Here is an 18,171-nt window from a genome sequence, read left to right on the forward strand (position 1 = left end):
GAAGCTTTTTCGTACAGCCATGATCGTTACGGTCTTCGTATGAGGGTCTTCTAAACATGCTGTGTGATCAAATGGGCCCCAAAAAGATCTCACGTGTAAACAAGTAAGTGCATGTAGCGTCATGTCATTGCAATCATCATTCCAAAAATGGAAGTTGACATTGGAGAAGACCTGAGTCCGCTCGAGGGAAGCTTCAGGGGATACAGGGCTCGGCTCAGGGGGTCCATATGTTTCTAGGCTCTCGTCCAGCGTTTACTTTGGGCGGCTCTCCCCGTCCAAACCAGGGCACGTCACTGTATCTAGGCCAATTCCACCATCTCCATTTCCGCCACCCAAGCTATCATGCCCCCCTGTGTCATTGAAACTTGGGGAATTTCAGTGGGTACAAGAGGAATCTAAGTGCCATCTTAACCATGTCCCATATCGTAAACATTGATCGTTTTATCTATCTTGACCCAAAAGAATCATCAGTGCAATCATCTGGGAAAGGAGAAAGTGAGTTCTCTTCTTGCCTCTGATTGGAATAATTGCATAATTCAAGGCACCCTTGTTGAGACCACATGTAGTCTGTTCGAAGTTAGTCAACAGCTAGGAGGCAACCAAGCAGACAAGAAGCATACAGGATATAGGCCAAGATCCCAGATGGAGAGAGATTCTACCGTTGGCCATAGTGCACCTAACTAGAATCTAGCGACCTCGCCCCCATTACACTCTATTTTGCCCGTTTCCGGCACGCCAGGAGCCGGCACGAAGCCTGGCACGACTCGAGGCCTGCCCACCTCAATTAAGAGCCATAACATATTAACTGAGAATTACACAGAAGACATCCTGAGAGAGTTCGGAGTAGTTTCAATAAATTTTTGGCAATCAACTTACCTTCTCACCCCCCTTACCACCGATCCGTGCGCTCTACCCGCCACTGAACAGTCTCAGCAATGGGAATCACAGAGACTCACCGCCAACACCCCGAGATATCATCTTATGCCGCTTCCGGCTACGGCAATCGCATGGGCTGGGGCTCAAGGCCTGCACTGCTCCTCGTCGATATCTGCAAGGCCTACTGGACCACCGGCTCGCCCCTCGATCTCTCCGCCAACCCCTCTGCCATTGCGGTCCCTGAGAGTGCAGCCCAGATAGTAGCGGCAGCGCGAGAGGGCGGTGTACCCGTCGTATGGACGGCCGTCGAATACACGGATCCCGAAATGGCGGATGCGGGCCTGTTTTGGCTCAAGGCTAAGACCCTGGCCGTATGGCAGGTCTGGAGTGACCTCCACTCGCAAGGCCTGGCAGACTGGGTGAATGAAGACCTGACTCCGAAGAATGGCGATGTCGTGGTGAAGAAAAAGTATGCGAGCGGCTTCTTTGGCACAACGCTGGCGACGGAGTTGACGTGTAGAAACGTCGATACTGTGGTCATTTGCGGCGTTAGTACGAGCGGATGTGTCAGAGCTACGACCTTGGATGCTATGCAGCATGGTTTCCGACCTATGGTGAGTTCTACCGTACCACATGACTGTGGGCATCGAAAACTAATATGATGATGGCGTTGCAGGTTGCTCGCGAAGCGTGCGGTGATCGCAGCGAGGAGATTCAGAACGCCAATCTTTTCGATCTTGACTCCAAGTATGCTGATGTGGTGTCAATGAAAGATGCGATATCACGTTTGAAGTCTGGATGGGAAGTAGCATAACATGGTACTTTGATCGTCTATGGTGCCGTTCCTGGTACGGAGGTATAAATATCAAAACTCATATCCTGTCCTCATTCATCCACAGGCTTCGAGTCTCGCCTCATTCTCCACTTTGGACCAACCTTCATCTCGATGTACATGAGGGGAAGAAGAAGAGCACAAGCTCCGCCAAGTAGAACATAGCTCCAGCTGATGCGCAAGGCGGCGGTCATCCTGTCAATGAGACCTACCAAGAGGGCTGCCAGCAAGCATCGCACAAGGTTTGTCTGCGGCTAGTATTAACATTTCGAAATTCTGGCATAGTTTTAACGAGCCATTTACTCACACATGCTGTCGCTGCCGAGCTTCTCGTTTGTAGGATGTCGATCATGAGAGTCATGGTTGTGTTGAGAATAGCAATTGACGTATACCCCACTAGAAGTGGTCAGTTGTGGAATCGCGACTTGACTAATAGAGACATGTAGCTTATGTGGTCAACTTACAGACGATCTGAAGGACGAGAGGGACAGCGATATGAACCCCTCGATCGACACAAAAGCCCCATGCTATCACAGCTCCGGAGAAAAGCACTAGCAACACCGGCATGGTCCTCAGACGTGCATACTCCTTAGGGAACATGATAGCGCCGTCGGATTCTTCGACCTTCTTCTTGATACGAGCATAGTCCCAATCGAGAAACTTGCCGGTAAGGGTGCTGCCAACGATCATGCCAAATCCTGTGGGTAAATAGCACAGACCGAGTGCGGTTTCGGACAGCCAAGGATAGACTTTGGCAAAGGAAGAGGCGACCGTCGTCACGACAGTGTTATTGACTGCATAAACCACGCCCGTGAAGGTTAGGGTTATGGCGACATCGGGATATACGAGGATAACGAAAGGGTTGATTGACCGCCGGACACCGGACTTGTTGCGCTGTGTCTTGTTCTTCCTTCGAGATCTACCTACGATCGGCAACAGAGGGGTGTAAACCCCGCCAAGAGAGATACTTCCGTTGCCAACGAGGTTTCGAAGAGTCTCTGGAAGGAACCTATAGAGATGGGTTTTCGTTGGGACCCGATTTTGAGTAAGGGAGGGAGGAGAGGGGCTGGCCTGGCTTGTCAAGCGGAACTTACAACAGGATGAATAGAAGGCAGCAGACAGCCATAATGACTTGGAACCAGAAAATGGAACGCCATCCAAGTTTATCGGAAAGAGCACCACCAATTGCGGGAGCGATGCAGGGTGAGAGCTAGTAGTGTTAGCGATATGACGGAGTACTGTTAACATGGCAATGGTAGCTAGACTAACCATGGGTCCGAGGTTGAACGTGCCAAAGAACCCTCCCCTCTCTTCAGGAGTCGAAATATCGCCAATGACACCCGCTCCTATCCCCCAACAGGTCAGTATTACGTATCGAGTAGTTCGAGGAAAAGGAAAACTTACCGAGGGCAATTGTGCTAGCGCAGCCTGCAGCCTGTAGACAGCGGAGGACAATTAAGAGCCAGAAAGCGTCAGTAGGAATCACGGCTATTCCTATACACGCTCCGATCAAGATGGTCAGGCAGACTAAAAACACTGGTCGCCTTCCATAACGGTCGGAGAGAGGTCCCCATAGCATCGGCGCTGTTCATTTACACGTATTAGGGGAGAGGCATTTCAAACACTGGCTGGGAGATGAGAGGGAGGGTGAGGGACGAACTGTGCTATGGAGCGCATAACTTACAGACACCTTGGGTCGCAAGGAAGGCTGTGACTGTCAAGTTGAGGAGCTCGACGGACTTTCCAAATGCTTCCGATAGTTTGGGTATTGCTGGTAGGTAAATGTTTGCCGGCAGCGGGCTAAGCCGCAATGTTAGAGTATGCGATAGAGGGGATGACAATAAGTAATTTACCTATAGAAACCCGCGACAGCGACCATTGCGACGATGAACCACTTCTCTTTGCGAGTGAATATGCTGTAGGGCTCCGCAGGTGCGTTCTCCCCTAGTGGAAGCACAAGATTCTCCTGTCCGGTTAGGGAGCTCGGAGCAGGCACAGCGCCGGACCCGGGATCGGGGCCATCGGTTTTAGATTCAGCCATCGTGGGGCACAACTCGGAGGCCGGGAATCGGGGAAGTGGATGCCGTGATGGGACCGTCCGGACGGCTCAATGGACGTGTGAATTCCTTGGCGGAGGGAAAGATGAGGAGAGGAGCAAGAAATGCCCCTTTGCAGTTCCCCGGCTGGCGAAATACCCATACCACCTCGGCCTACGAAAAATCTTGACCGAGGACATTTTGGACCCCACGCAGACCCAGAAATCGGCCAAAAGATTTCGGCGCCGGTTTCGGAAGAGGCGAACAGCGGCGGGTCCGCCGCGGCAAGGCCATCCGAGAAGGGGGATGGGCCAGTCCCGTTTGTTAGGCTATGAACGGTTCGCATTAGTTAGCCTATCGTCATTGACATAATCCGTCGCTAGGCTTGCTAAGTAAGCGGATTGACACATTGGCAGAGCGGCTCTTGGATGGTGGAGCTTTGTGGATTCGGCTCGTGGGGATCTTGGGCCGGTTTGCAGTGATGTATCTGGCGCATATCCGGGGTGCCAAGTTCCAGGGTTAGTGATAGGCTATCATGGGCCAGTGGCCACCAGGAAGTCCGATGTATCGGAGGCTAAGACTCGAAGATCCGGCAATCTCTTTTGCCTGTTCCTTATCTTGACAAGAGATGCGGTTGGGAAGGGCTGCAGCCGGCGACCTCTTGGCAACCAGGTTCAACCTGAACACACCTTAGCAAAGAGGAATATCCTGTCTCTCCTGTCAACCTGGTCAACATACGATGCTCCTGTTATCAGTCACCCAAGCCTTCGGGCCCATTGCCACGGTCAATAATTGGAAGACTCGGTTTTCATGGATTACCGAAGGAGCAATCAACGCAGGTTTTATCTCGTCCGAAAGTGACCATTGCCCATATCGAACTACCTCCAATTACTTAAAAGACCTGGCTTTACGTGGATGATGGAGCATCTTGACCTCCACCGTATCCAGAAGTGGATTCGATTCCTCGACCTCCACCAATCCGCCAGTCTAAGGTCTTGCGCTGCAATCTCGCCATAATAGAAGAAGTCTGCAGCAAAGACAGGCATGATTGATCGTCCGAAGCAGAACGGACTCGGTGAACCAACTTCTCCAGAGACAGCCTCCAGCAAAAACGAGAAGAACGATGTGGAAAGCACAAGTTCCATCCAAGATGCGCAGGCGGAAGAAATAAAGGGTTGGAGAGGCCTCATTAATAGCCTAGTCATATTCGGCCGGGTGGAAGTGCGAGGCATCACCCCAATTCCCATCGAAGAGCGGGTTGTTACCAAGACGGTCAACGTCTTTACGTTATGGTGGTGTATGAATGCGAACATGCTCCCGTAAGTGCCTACCTGCTAGAACGCTGTCCTCAACTCAGCCTCTTGACGACGCAAAGAGTTCATCGCTAACGGCGGCGGCAGGATCACCTTTGGGATGCTCGCCGCAACATATGGGCTTGCACTGAGAGACTCGGCTCTAGTCATCATCTTCTTCACTCTTCTGACGACGACTTTACCGGCATATCTGTCAACCTTGGGCCCAAAGACGGGAATGAGGCAGATGATACAGGCAAGGTTTAGCTTTGGGTCCGTCCCCGTCTACCCACCTCTTTGGCGATCTGCCAAACTTTGGGGATTACCACTGACGAACAACTCAGTCGTCACTTGGTCGCGGTTCCCGTTCTACTCAATCTGGCAACTCTGGTAGGGTTCTGCGTAATCATGGCAGTCATCGGCGGACAATGCCTTTCGGCCGTCGGAGGTGGCGACGTAAGTCCTGCAGTAGGCATCGTCATCGTGGCTCTTCTCGCTCTGGTGATCTCCTTTTGCGGGTTCACCATTCTTCATCTCTACGAAAGGTTCGCATGGATACCGGCTGTCATAGCAATTGTTATTGCCACAGGTTGCGGTGGTTCACACTTGAAGGATCAAGCACCGACCGAGCCGGCGACTGCACAGGCTGTTGTCTCCTTTGGCATGATCGTGGCTTCGTACATGATCCCTTGGGCATGTCTGGCTTCGGATTTCACAACTTATCTGGAACCATCTACTTCATCGTTAGTGACTCTTCGTGTGACCTCGACAGGCTCAGGCAGTTTTAATCTTACGCAGTTTGTTAGGAAAAAGATCTTCTGGTACACTTACGCAGGTCTCGCGACCCCCACGATCCTCCTCATGATCCTCGGCGCGGCGATCGCAGGAGCAGTAACTAGCGTTCCCTCATGGGAGACCGGCTACGAGGATAACCTAGTCGGCGGTGTCATGGCGGCGATGCTAAGTCCGGCAGGAGGGTTCGGCGCGTTCGTCACCGTAATCCTCTCTTTCACGCTCCTCGGCAACATCGCAGCAACAAGCTACTCCGTAACCCTCAACTTCCAGCTCCTCCTCGCGCCTTTCTCTCGAAAGGCCACGGCCGTCCCGCGCTACGTCTACGCGCTGCTAGTGACAGCGGTGGTCATCCCCGTCGGCATCCGAGCGGCAACCAACTTCTTCGCGAGCCTAGAGAACTTCATCGCTCTCATAGGTTACTGGTCTGCGGCCTTTCTCGGCGTGGTTCTCGTCGAGCACCTCTGGCTTCGCGGTGCCGACTGCGCGAGTTACGACCCCGACGCCTGGGATGACGCCGCGAGACTGCCTCTCGGTGTGGCGGCATTGGCGGCGTGCGTCTCTTGCTTCGGTATTGTCGTCCCCTGCATGGCGCAGGTGTGGTGGATCGGGCCGATCGCCGAGACGACCGGGGATATTGGGTTCGAGCTGGCGTTTGTGGTATCTGGGTTGCTGTATTTGGTGTTTAGGAAGTTGGAAAAGAGATTTTCAGGGCGATGAGAGGATAGATCCCAAGACAAATGGGAATCGACCCATGGCGATGAGGTCCAACGGGTGTGTTGTGCGAGCTGCGCCGCTTGGCCCGCTGGGAAGGATCGCAGGGATAGCAACTATATCAAGATACTCATCTACGGTACAGACGGGAAGGTTCATGAGGAAGATGTAACAAGTGGTCAATAGGTTCAATCCATACTGTTTGCTTGCCATAGGCAGAGACCGACGGGTGGAAGCATGTTAGGCGCAGCAATAGATCTATGCGCGTGGATGCTTGCATCGCCGCTCTTCCCATGTACCACTTGGCGCATGGAATCCCTTAGGATTAGGGATCCGAGAATCTCGAAGCCAATAGCTAATTTACTTACCTGGACCTCCCGCAACGGAACATGCTTCTCCAGGCATGCCGCGCGTCGGTAACCTCGGGCAAACAAATTGATATTCAGGGCGGTGTCATCCTCCCCTACGACCCTGCAGCAAGATTGAAGCTGTCACAACACGCGTCCTTTGTTGGCAAAAATCCAATCAAAGATATTCTTCTTCCCACAGTGTGGTATTCTCCTTGAGGCATTTTCGGGATCATCGTTGCCGGTCGAATAAGAATACATGTAAACAGACGGGATGATGACCATACACTGGTCGGCGATACTGCAACAGCATATGCAAGAAGGAAGCAAACAACACGTTTTCGGCGGCAAGCCGTCTCGCACAGGATTGCTCATGTTGGAATAACGCCCGAGATGGGGCCCTGCAGAGAGATCTCGCACCAACCAACTGGGACGGAACTCATCCGGAGATCCCATACCATGCCCTTCGTCGTCGTCTTTCTCCATACTGCGGCAGTGGCGGGAGCACGATCCGGGAGAAAATGTTGAGACGACTGTAAGGAGAAGGAGAAAAGAAAGGGTATTGTTTGCTTTTCGCCGCATACTGTACGCAGGACATGGCGCTCCGAGGCTACGGAAATGAAACCGCATCGCCGCTCGGTCTGTGTCACCTACTCGAACGAAGGAGGTTGCATGGGATGAGACTGAGTTTGATGTAGGGAGAGAGACAGGAGGAAGAAATGCACGTTCTTGCTCGAAAGCAGGCGAGAAACGCGAGAGTATTGGACCAACAGCTGGCCGGTGCTGCCCCCAGTGCCGGCTTACACTCACTCTCACTCTCATCTTCACTTTCATTGTCACTCTCATTCTCCCTCCATCCGTCTTACTTTTCTGTATCCGCATCATCGGTGACGAATCGCGGGTGTCCCTCGGCAATGACTGACCAGCAAACAACAATCCGAGCCGGTTGCAATTGAGGCGTGTGACGGCTCGGAGTCTGATTTCTTTGCACCCTCATGCATTTGAACACCAGTCGAACGTTCTAACCACAAGTTATCGCTGCCTCCTCCTTTCCCTTCGACCGTGATATCGGGAGTCGTTTGCAAGGGTTGCACGCCCGGCCGCCAGCCACTGGAGCGGGAACGGCGTGAGAGGCGATCTTATCCCAGAACCAAGTGCAGGGGAACACGGAACCAAACCGGGACGTCGTGAAACCACGGCATCGTCCCATCCAGACGGCATTGTAGTCTGTAGTGATTCCATCGAGTTGAGGCGGTGTCGCCACACCACACCCGGAGGACGGTCTTTGAACTTTCTAGCTCACCTCTCAGTGGCGACCGTCCAAATAGGGTTTCGCCTCGTTCAGAACGGTATCGGGATGTGATTGGACTATTTCGTACCTGGATGGACGTTCGTCGCGTGGTCACGCAGATGGCTTATGCGGTTGAGAGAGGTGTGTTATCCGGTATCGCCCGCACCAATGAGTGTTGTTGGGACTGAAGAATCCAGCCGGTTTATTGCCAAGATAACCGGGAGCGTCGATGATTAGACCTCTTCTTAGGCTTGGCCTCGTGAGCCTTTGGGGTCCATCGAGCATTTCATAGGAGCCCTAGGTACGTAGAACTTGCAAATTGTTGACGACCAATCCAAAGCTCCCGGACCGAGCGTCACTTTCTCACTGGTTGGTGCAGAGGAAAGATGTGGAAAAGAAAACGTGGGAACTCCGCCTTCTCCGGAGTGGATGCTCGGTGGTGCTGTGATTTCAGTCTGGGATGGACTGATGTTGACCAGGAAATCCGGGGAAGAGGAACCTTGACACATTGCGATCTAGATTCTCTCTTCCCCGCCAAGGAACAAGACCAACGAAAAAAACGCGCATTGTTCCATTTGGGAGCCCGTAGAGATACTTAGTCTGCGGTGCGGGTTAGCTCAACCCCAAGCTTGCCCCCGGCTGGCGACGCCGCCAGCTCGAGGGCCACAGTTCGTGTCAAAGTCGGTCTCAATGGCGGCAAAGGTTATCTTGTCGACCGCTTCCCCAGTCGTCTTGCTCGCAGTGCCCTGGACGGCGGCTGCTCCCAGGACATGAACTGGGAAACGGGCGCGTCAGTCGCCAAGACCACGTCGTTCTCCTCTTCTGCTATGAGCTTTCGGTGAGAGAAGAAACTTGTGGCTTGCACATTTCATGACGGCGCACCTGTCTAGTGAAAATCTGCCCTCGTCCATTGGCTTCTGTCGGTATGGGGAGCTCGTGTTGCTCAACTCTCGTCAACAAGCTCATTGCTCACAAGACCGTCGAATAGCTAGCTCGGGCGCCCGCCAAGCACCAACCAGCGCCCACGGTGTGATGCCCGGTCTCGGCTTCACTGGAGTCTGGAGCAGAGAATGAGAATAGCGGGAAGAAGCCCGGTGCCCCCCCCATCACCCATGTCGCTGATGAAAATGAAGCCAGGCTGGACTGGGCAAATTCCATCCCAATGGACCCGGACTTAATCGCACATGACAGAGAGACAGAAGTCAAAAGCACGCGATGCCCCATTGGCCTCTTCTCTAGCAAGATCTTGGCAGACCAGGAAACAGGTCCTCCCACAGAGCCCAGAGGTTCAGAGGCTCACAGACGTCGGTAAGAATTCCCCTAGTTTGGCAAAGAGCCGTAATTTGATTAGCCCGCCTCCACTGCCGGGCCCCTCCCCAAGACTTTCCAAGACCTCGACTGAAAGGGATCCGTAAACTATTAATCGGAGCGCTCTCGTCAAACTCCACGACTCTCTCTCTGTGCGGGGAAAATGTCCAGAAACAGGATTGCGGGGGGATGGATGGAGAGAAAGGAGGAGGGGCACGGCATGGGGGTTTCGTGAGAAGGCTGGTTCCCTGTCTCTGGCCAAGTATCTCGCTCAATGTCCGAACTTTTTCTGCTTCTTATGCTTATTTCGTCTGGGGGCCTCCACGAATGTCGGTGGATGGATGAGTGGAGAGGCTCGTGAGGGGAAGACGGGGTCACGATGATGACAAAAGGATGATGGCGGCACTGAGGAGAGAGATGATGTCGGGGGAGAACTCCGTCGAAAAGTGTTCATGTTCTCACCCCTGTCTTCATGTTGCCTACCGGCACCTCCACCAGCCTCCAGGTTCCCCATCCTCTTCCCCGTTTTCTCCCCCGCGCCGCGATGTGAACGCCCATCACCACGAGAACAAGCTTGTGAGAAACTTGGGGGAGGACGGCTCGAACTTAATGCAGTACCCGTCCTGAAGGACTCACATACTTCGGAGACAAGGAAGCTAACGGGAAGAATCGAACATTCCATGCATCCAGCTTGATCTTCTTGTCCATCTAGCGTTTCCGTTGGTGTTCGTGAACCGTCCAGCACTCCTTAGCTTGCAGGGTACAGCCTTTTCGTAAGTAACACAAACAAATCCCTTGGGTCACACACTGGGACGTGCAGACAATGTGCTGCCAGCAAGGAGCAATGGTTTCATTCCAATAGGCCAATTTGCAATATCCTTAGGGCACACTGCCCGTCGTGTTTGCTTCTGGTGCCAGCACAAGCGCAGGCTTCTCGGGCTGGGCAGAAGAAAGTTGAGGGCTGCGCTCGACGAGTCATGGATATTGCTCAAATGGCCTGGGCATCGTTGACTCTGGTTCTCTCTTCTCTATCACTTCCCATCGTCGTATTGGAAACGGACCATTCACCTGTCTGGCTTATTCTTGCAGATGCTGCTTCGCGCTCTCTTCTCCCCATAAACCATTTCGAAACCCCCATCCTCTGTTCTGCCCACAGCCTGCCTTCCTAGCTAGCCCCAGACTCACCAGTCTGCGGACCAATCGCTAGCAACAAACTGCTCCGGGGTTGGTTCATGAGAAGTGCCAAGAGCTCTGGGCATGCATTGGCGGGGGCAAGTTATCGGTCGTACGGACGAGGAAGTTGGACAACTTTTGCTGAATGCGACTCGAGGAGTCGAGACGTCGGAGACACAAGCAACAAGTCCAAAGTCCTAATCCTGAGCCAGAGCTAGAGCCAGTCACACACATCCCCAACCCGGATCCCCCCTGTCGTTTTGTTCGTCTCGACATGCATGCAATCCAGCTGCGAGGAGGACCACGACCAGCAACCTGCATGCTGCATGGCTACGTAGTACGTACCGGAAGCCAAAGCCCTGCAAACCCTGCCCGCAGTTACGGATAAGGCACTCCCAGAGCTACCAGACCTAAATCCAGTCTAAGTCCATGTCGTGGGCGGCGCGGCGGCGAAGCTATGACTGGTAGACAGGGTTTCCGGTACCGAATTTGAAGTACTCCCGTCCCCCTCCCGTCGGAAGCCCGCACGGTGATGGCTGTTTACACAGTACTTCCGAAGAGAGGGGGGCCCTCCACCGAAACCATTCAGATGAGAAACCAATTTCGTCCTTCCCATTGGGGTATGTGATGTATAGAGTGTGAGTGTGAGTGTGAGTGGATCGGGGGTAGCACTCGGCGGCCACGGAGGGTCCCGGGCATGGCAGGATTATCTTTGAATATGAGAGGGAGACGAGACGGCCGCCTACATCCCGTGTTGTCGTCAAATTTATAAGAAGCAGCGCTCAAGGTTTCATCCCACGTTGGCTTCGGATCTGCCCCTCAAGCTCACCCAGGTTGTTTTGGGACACATCCTCTCTCTCTGTGGGTTTCTCTCTCTCACAATTAACCTTTCCATCTCTCCTCTCAACGCCTCCCGTCTGCCGCGTTCCACCACATCTCGAGTCTTGGTCAACCTCTCCCCTCGCCCACTCTCATCCTAAACTTCGGTTACTTGTGAATACACCTGAATAACCCGACCATTTAAGCGAACGACGCACCGAAATTAGTGCGCTTGCCTTTCTGACGGCTCCTACCTCTCTTTCTTGAGGTTTCTTTTTCTTTTATTCATCTCTGATAGGGAAGAGGGAAGCAAACTTTTCTGCGGGATCCCACAAGCAAACCTCGGAAGAGCAACACGCCTTGTTTCAACGTGCGCGCGCATACGCAAATCTCATTCGCACATCGAACACCTTTCCCGCTGCCAACGATCATCGTTCCAATACCGTAGCCATGGATCGCGACGGGAAGAACGACCACGAGCTCGCCGAGAGCTCGGACGAGAAGCCCATCGACTCACAGCTCGAGCAAGCGCAGATGCTCGCCGATCTGCCCGATCCCGACGCCGGAAAGTCTGCTGAGGAGCGTGCCGCCATCGTACGTGTGTTCCCTCCCCCGTTGATGAGTGATGAGATCGTGAAGTCCTTACTCACTCAATCATTTCAAACGAAGAGATGAGCCGAGGTGTGCTAACGTTGCCCCCGAACCTTAGGACAAGAAGCTTATGTGGAAGGTCGACCTTTGGCTGGTCCCCTGGTTATCCCTCCTTGTAAGACACGATCTTCCCTCTCACTCACCTCCCTCCGAGGGATCCAGCGCATGAGCGGCTGCGCGCGCACAATACGGTTGACGGCATACTGATTCAAATTTCTACATAGTACCTCCTTTCTTTCCTCGACCGAACCAACATTGGCAATGCGCGTCTCGCCGGCATGGAGGATGACCTCAAAATGAGCGGCACCGACTACAACATGTCGCTCACCATCTTCTTCATCAGCTACGCCGTCTTCGAGCCCGCCACCAACGCCCTGCTCAAGCGCCTCACACCCCGCATCTTCTTCACCGGAATCATCATCGTCTGGGGCATGATCATGACCCTCATGGGTCTGTGCACCAACTTCTCCGGTCTCCTTGCGGCCCGCTGGTTCCTCGGCATCGCTGAGGCTGGTCTCTTCCCTGGTAAGCCCACAACCTCATCATGGGGTCATATTTACCTATCGTAGTGAGATTCCACAGGCTAATGCGAGATTCTAGGTGTCAATTACTACCTTTCCTGCTGGTACAAGGGATCCGAAATCGGTGTCCGCTCCGCCGTCTTCTTCTCCGCCGCCGCCCTCGCCGGCTCTTTCGGCGGTCTCCTCGCCGCAGCCATCGCCAAGATGGAAGACATCGGCGGCAAGCCCGGCTGGGCCTGGATCTTCATCATCGAGGGTCTGGCCACCGTCTTCGTCGGCATCTTCTGTTGGTGGATGGTCTTCGACTGGCCCGAGAACGCCCGCTTCCTGACCCCCGACGAGCGCATCCGCGTCCAGCGCCGCCTCATCGCCGACAAGCAGGGCCGCACCGCGGAAGACTTTGACAAGCGCCACATCTATGCCGCCATGTCGGACTGGAAGACGTATGGCTACATGGTCATCTACATGGGCTGCCTCGTGCCCCTCTACGCCTTCTCCCTCTTCCTGCCTACCATTCTCCGCGGCATGGGCCACCAAGGCACCAAGGCCCAGCTGCTTTCCGTCCCGCCTTACGCCGTTGCTGCTGCTCTCACCGTTACTGTCGGTGTCATTGCCGACAAGACCCGCTGGCGTGGATACTGCAACGTCGCGACTGTCACTATTGGTATCGTCGGATTCGTCATGCTCATCTCCACGACCAACCCCCAGGTCCAGTACGCCGGAACCTTCCTCGGCGCCGCTGGTATCTACCCTACCATCTCAAACACCCTCTCCTGGGTCATCAACAATACCGAAGGCTCTCTCAAGCGAGCCTTCGTCCTCGGCATGGTTGTTGGCTGGGGTAACCTCAACGGTGTTGTCTCCTCCAACATCTACATCAAGACCGAGTCTCCTCGTTACCTCACTGGTCACGGTGTCGTCTTGGGCTACCAGATTCTCTTCCTTCTGGGTGGATCCATCTTCATGCACTTTGCGCTCAGAGTCTCCAATAGCCGACGCAGAGCCGGTAAGATGGATGCCCAGTGGGCTGGTATGACTGATGAGCAGAGATGGGTTGCTGGAGACAAGCGTCCAGACTTCATGTACACGCTCTAGGTGCTATACGGTGCTTTGGTTTGCTCTTACAGCTATAGAAACTGGACCAGGAGGCGTGAGCCCTCCGTTCAAAGATTGAACAGACATGTATAGGTTACATAGTGCCTTTAGCGCGCTTTTTTGTACATTCTTTGTCTTTTGTGAAGTCAAATGATACCATCTTACATTTCCCATGAGACCTTCAGTCCTGTTTCCTTTACCAAGTGCATGGGCCATAGGCTAAAGATTGTGAGACTTTCTCAATAATTACAAGTTCTAGCAACGAGTCGGGGTTTGGAGTATTTAGCTACAAGATATCATTTAACTAGCAGTGCGCTTTTCCACCAACTTAAAGCGCCGGAGATACTTGGACATGGGCTTACAAATCCATCTATGTATTGATGATCGATCCTCAATAGCTCTCCGCGAGCATTTTAACAACTACCACAAATCGTGTGAACGGGTTACAAACGTGTAGAGGCTAAAAGCTGGATTGGCTTCTGGGAAGCACAGAGTTCATTCTTTGAGAACGTGAAGTCATTAAGGTGTGCTCAGAGAGAGTATATGCTCGGTTGCTCCAGCTGCTCTTGAAGCTCATCCTCAGGGTCATCACTGAAGATTTCCTCAGACGAAGCTTGACAAGGAGTCAGGGTTTCAAAGTCTGTTGAGACCCCTGACCCTTGAGCTTTGCTGCTCGCCACGGTGATAGTTTCCTCTACCAAATCGGCAAAAATGCGCTCACCTACAGAGCTATCATAACCTGATTTAGCTGCTGTCTTCTTAAGTTCCGGTAAGTGCCCGCGAGGTTTGAAGCCGGTTCCGTGTTTGTAACTGCTTTTGACGCGCGCTGAGAAGGTCATCCGGTTTCGCTTTCGATTATCCCCCGTCTTATCAAGCCGTGCCTGTTCCTGTCGTTGAAGATCTTTTCGCGTCTGCTCTTGTGGACAGGCCACAATCTCCCCCGTTTCCAAGACCAAAAGACCCCGGCCTTCATCTTCTGCATCTGTTTTTACTAGACAACAACAGTACGATGGATAATAGTACAACGGCAGATCTATGGTCGACATTTGGCGGCAAAGCTTCTTTCCGTTCTGGCCCATGTAGCCCCTTTGAACGACAAGACGTACATCATCGCCATTGCCATCAAGGCGAAGATTGAACTGCCAGTAACCTCTGGAGGGTTGTGGGAGCTCTATAATGTCGCAGCAGGAAGAGAAACGGAGACGCAATTTTCTTTCACGGTATTGCAAGAAAGGATCGCATATGATCTTGACTCTGACTTTTCCATCGCACCACTTCTTCCAGAAACGCGTCCCACGTTGTGATTGCACGTATTTTATTAGTACACATGATCAGAAGGATGTGGAATGGAAGATATGAGTCAAAACACTTGCCGAGTCTAAGGAAACTTCAACTTCTTCTTCCCACAAACTCCTAGGTTTTCTACGGCCTTTGACGGCGATTGAACCTCCCAGTTGGAATCCAAACGCCGCGCCGTTCCCTAGCGCCTTCTTAACAGACTTGATGTTTGCCGTTGCGATCGCCGCTCCCTTGGAGATATTTCATGAATTGCCACTGCGCATTAGGTCTCATATGGTTCGAGAAACTTGTACTGCGTGGTGATAACTACTCACTCTTCCCTGTCAAGTCCCTCGTAGAAGCGGAACGGTACTGGGACTCCATGTTTTCCACAAGCTGACCTTAGCCGAGAGTGTACAACAGAGTTCTTGCCACTACCCCCAGAGAGAACGATCTTGACACGAGTACTCAGAGATACTGCTTCGGCTATCTTTCTTTCAGCGAGCTGTATAGGTTTCTCCAGGGCAGCCGCGAAGAACTTTTCCGCGAGCTCTTTCCTCAAATACACGGAATATCGTTCGAGTGGGTTGTAAGGGTTTGTCGAAGATAAAGACATTGATTTGATCTCACTTGTCGTGAAACTCTTGATCTTTAAGTGAAATTGTCTGAGTAGACGTGCTCGTTGTCGGGGCGGCAACTCGCAATCTTGATGCTTCTCCACTTCCTGTCGGCAGAAATCAGAGACTTCCCGCTCCCAGAACTGTGTCCCACCGAAAGTTGCTTTGAGACAATTCTTAGTCCTACCTTTCGTGCTAAAAGGGGAAGAGAACTGCTTACAAAAGGTCTCGCCCACTCTGTGATAGCTCAAATGGCTGCCATCGCCTTTTTGTACCGCGAACATGCATCCATTCCAGAAAGTGTCAATCCCGTGGTGATTAGCTGCCGCTATTAAAGAGCGCTCACCATGGTGTACCCGCCAAAGTCAAAAAAGACAAAAAGCGCAGATGTTAGGGGCGGTGGGATGATGTCGTTGATCAGCTTTGGATGCCAGAACAGACAGTGGGCCGATGCTAGGCTTTCAACGTGAAAGCTAACATCGAAGTCCTCCTTTATCCAGGCTAATCCTTCGGAAACCACTTTTCGTATCAGCTTCTCATATTTGGTTCGTTCCTCGACCTTCCAATGCGCAGGGTAGGATAATCCGATCTCGTCGATACAGTACAGTTCCCGATCGTAATTCTCGCCGTCGCAATGATTCTCGATTTCGATGAAGACTGCTTCGATGATTGCTTCCGTACCATCATTAATTCTATCCCATAACTTCTCTGACCCCAACTTGTTCAACGAGGCATCGATTGCATCGAATCCAGTCTGTGGATATTTGGAGAAGAAATGCTTCGACGGCACCGGGTCGCGATCCTCGTCAATAGCTTCGCCCGTGTAGACCCTTCCGGCGTCATAGAGATACAATGCCGAGCTGAATGCTCCCTTTTGATAACGTTCATCATGACCAGGTGTTGACTTGGTATTCCAAACAGTGAGAGCTTTCTTTTGGTCCCGAGGTAAAACACTCGCTCGAATCGAACTACTTCCCCAATCCAATCCCAAGATTCTGGATGAGCGTTCGAGAGTTAGCGAAGGACGACAGAATTGGGAATCATGAATGCATTGGAGACTAACGCAGCTTGCCGTGTTTGTTTGGGCATTGTTGGAAGAAGTGTCAGCGTCGGTGGTGCCAATGTGAGGAAGAAATTCTGAGGTCAGAAAACACGCCTTCAACACGCCTGATCCGTAGATCAGGGGGGGCACTGCGGACAGGTTGAACGCCACCGCCTAGTTTCATCGTGCCCAAGACCTTTCCCTACTTTAAGGAGAATGCAGTGACCACGATGGCCATGATTTAGTCACCAAGGGCTGAGGAGTCAATAGCAGGTGTGCGGCCAGCAAACATACTCCCGCCTGGCATACGCCTAGACCACTCGAACAAAATAAGGATGTCCGAAATCAGTATTTAGGCTACTAGCATGACTATTTGTCTGCAGCCACCAGAAGTTTGATTTTGGCGAAGTTGCTGAGAGTGGAGGGGCAGAAGCATTGATGTCAGTCGTGTTCCTCGTGAGGACCTACTTTGCCTTTGGCGTTCGTGGCGTCCAAGAGAGTTTCTCGCAAGATTGTAGTAGGTAGTCTATACAGGTCACAATAGCCGATGTGAGACCTCTCGAAGAGAATCCGAACACTGCCTCTTGCATTAATAAGATTACGAGATTCTCTCCTCAATCTTGACACTGACCCTCTTCTTCCTGTTGAGCTTTCTCTGCAACTGCGCTCGTTGACCCCCAGGACTAATCGACGCCAACACGCTCCACCGATCTGATATCGCGACTTGGCCGAAATTCTGTCCTTCCCGACCAGCCACGGCATGATGAACATTCCGGACATTGGAGAGACCAGCGACGTTTCTTAAAGAACAACAGCAAGAGCCGCAGTTGTTCGGGAGATCCAGCGACGGGAAGGGATTTTCGAAAGGCAAGCGATGAGTGCAATTGAGGAAACTTTAGGCCGCTGTGAGAAGGCCAGACGGCTAATCTTGGAAGACCTTCTGGAGAAAATGCCTCTCGAGTTTGAATCCAAAGAAAGAGCCGGAATTGTTGCACAAATTCAGAAAGAATTCCCGATTCGTATCCAAAAGTTCAGTTATCACAGTTTGGTCGCCGGGTTCTTCTCCTCCGCCTTTCAATACACTGAAAACAGACCATACCCCTCGACGACGCTACCGTTCCTCTCTTCCATCAGCCCTACGTGTACTTCGAAACCCCTTCCTCCCAAGAATCGAGATAGGGCTGCTATTCGACGTAGAAAGGGCGATGGGTCCAAAGTTGTGACTGTTTGCAACGTGGAAAGGTTTCACTCTGATGATTTTATTTTTTTCATACAAGCTCGATGGCTTAGAGATGCACTGGATATTGGTCTGTCCGAAGAAGAGCTGTCAGAGCCACACCTTCTCCAGAAACCCCATTGCTGGGGGAGATGCGATAGCACACTTCAAAGGATGCAAGGTCCCGTTCAAAGATGAGGATTCCATTGTCAGGACGTACGGAATCAAAGGTAAGCCAAGTTATCTAACACTTTAGTTTCCTGTTCACAGG

At 52.4% G+C, this 18,171-nt stretch overlaps 4 protein-coding genes across 4 annotated transcripts; 3 read left to right on the plus strand and 1 right to left on the minus strand.

Annotated features, from left to right (window-relative positions):
- Nucleotides 1–935: 935 nt before the first annotated feature.
- Nucleotides 936–1,690, plus strand: BDP81DRAFT_455153 (putative N-carbamoylsarcosine amidase; the record flags this gene model as incomplete). Its single annotated transcript, XM_060593035.1, has 2 exons — nt 936–1,490; nt 1,553–1,690. 2 exons carry the CDS (start codon nt 936–938, stop codon nt 1,688–1,690), a joined length of 693 nt encoding a protein of 230 aa, XP_060438586.1.
- On the minus strand, nt 1,278–3,867 carry BDP81DRAFT_360464 (major facilitator superfamily domain-containing protein). Its single transcript, XM_060586396.1, has 9 exons — nt 3,562–3,867; nt 3,393–3,508; nt 3,113–3,292; nt 2,978–3,054; nt 2,803–2,918; nt 2,173–2,717; nt 2,016–2,104; nt 1,553–1,956; nt 1,278–1,490 (listed from the first exon to the last, which is right to left on the minus strand). Exons 1-8 carry the CDS (start codon nt 3,747–3,749, stop codon nt 1,762–1,764), a joined length of 1,506 nt encoding a protein of 501 aa, XP_060438587.1. The 5' UTR covers nt 3,750–3,867; the 3' UTR covers nt 1,278–1,490; nt 1,553–1,761.
- Nucleotides 3,868–4,788: 921 nt separating this feature from the next.
- Nucleotides 4,789–6,548, plus strand: BDP81DRAFT_465892 (cytosine-purine permease; the record flags this gene model as incomplete). Its single annotated transcript, XM_060594337.1, has 5 exons — nt 4,789–4,869; nt 4,918–5,063; nt 5,145–5,309; nt 5,381–5,779; nt 5,843–6,548. 5 exons carry the CDS (start codon nt 4,789–4,791, stop codon nt 6,546–6,548), a joined length of 1,497 nt encoding a protein of 498 aa, XP_060438588.1.
- A 5,382-nt stretch (nt 6,549–11,930) lies between these two features.
- Nucleotides 11,931–13,747, plus strand: BDP81DRAFT_465893 (major facilitator superfamily transporter; the record flags this gene model as incomplete). The annotated part of the gene is made up of 4 exons (XM_060594338.1): nt 11,931–12,074; nt 12,190–12,246; nt 12,356–12,656; nt 12,732–13,747. 4 exons carry the CDS (start codon nt 11,931–11,933, stop codon nt 13,745–13,747), a joined length of 1,518 nt encoding a protein of 505 aa, XP_060438589.1.
- Between the last annotated feature and the right edge of the window lie 4,424 nt (nt 13,748–18,171).

This window comes from Colletotrichum phormii (genome assembly GCF_030913505.1).
Source record: "Colletotrichum phormii strain CBS 102054 chromosome Unknown BDP81scaffold_34, whole genome shotgun sequence".
Lineage (NCBI taxonomy): Eukaryota > Fungi > Ascomycota > Sordariomycetes > Glomerellales > Glomerellaceae > Colletotrichum > Colletotrichum phormii.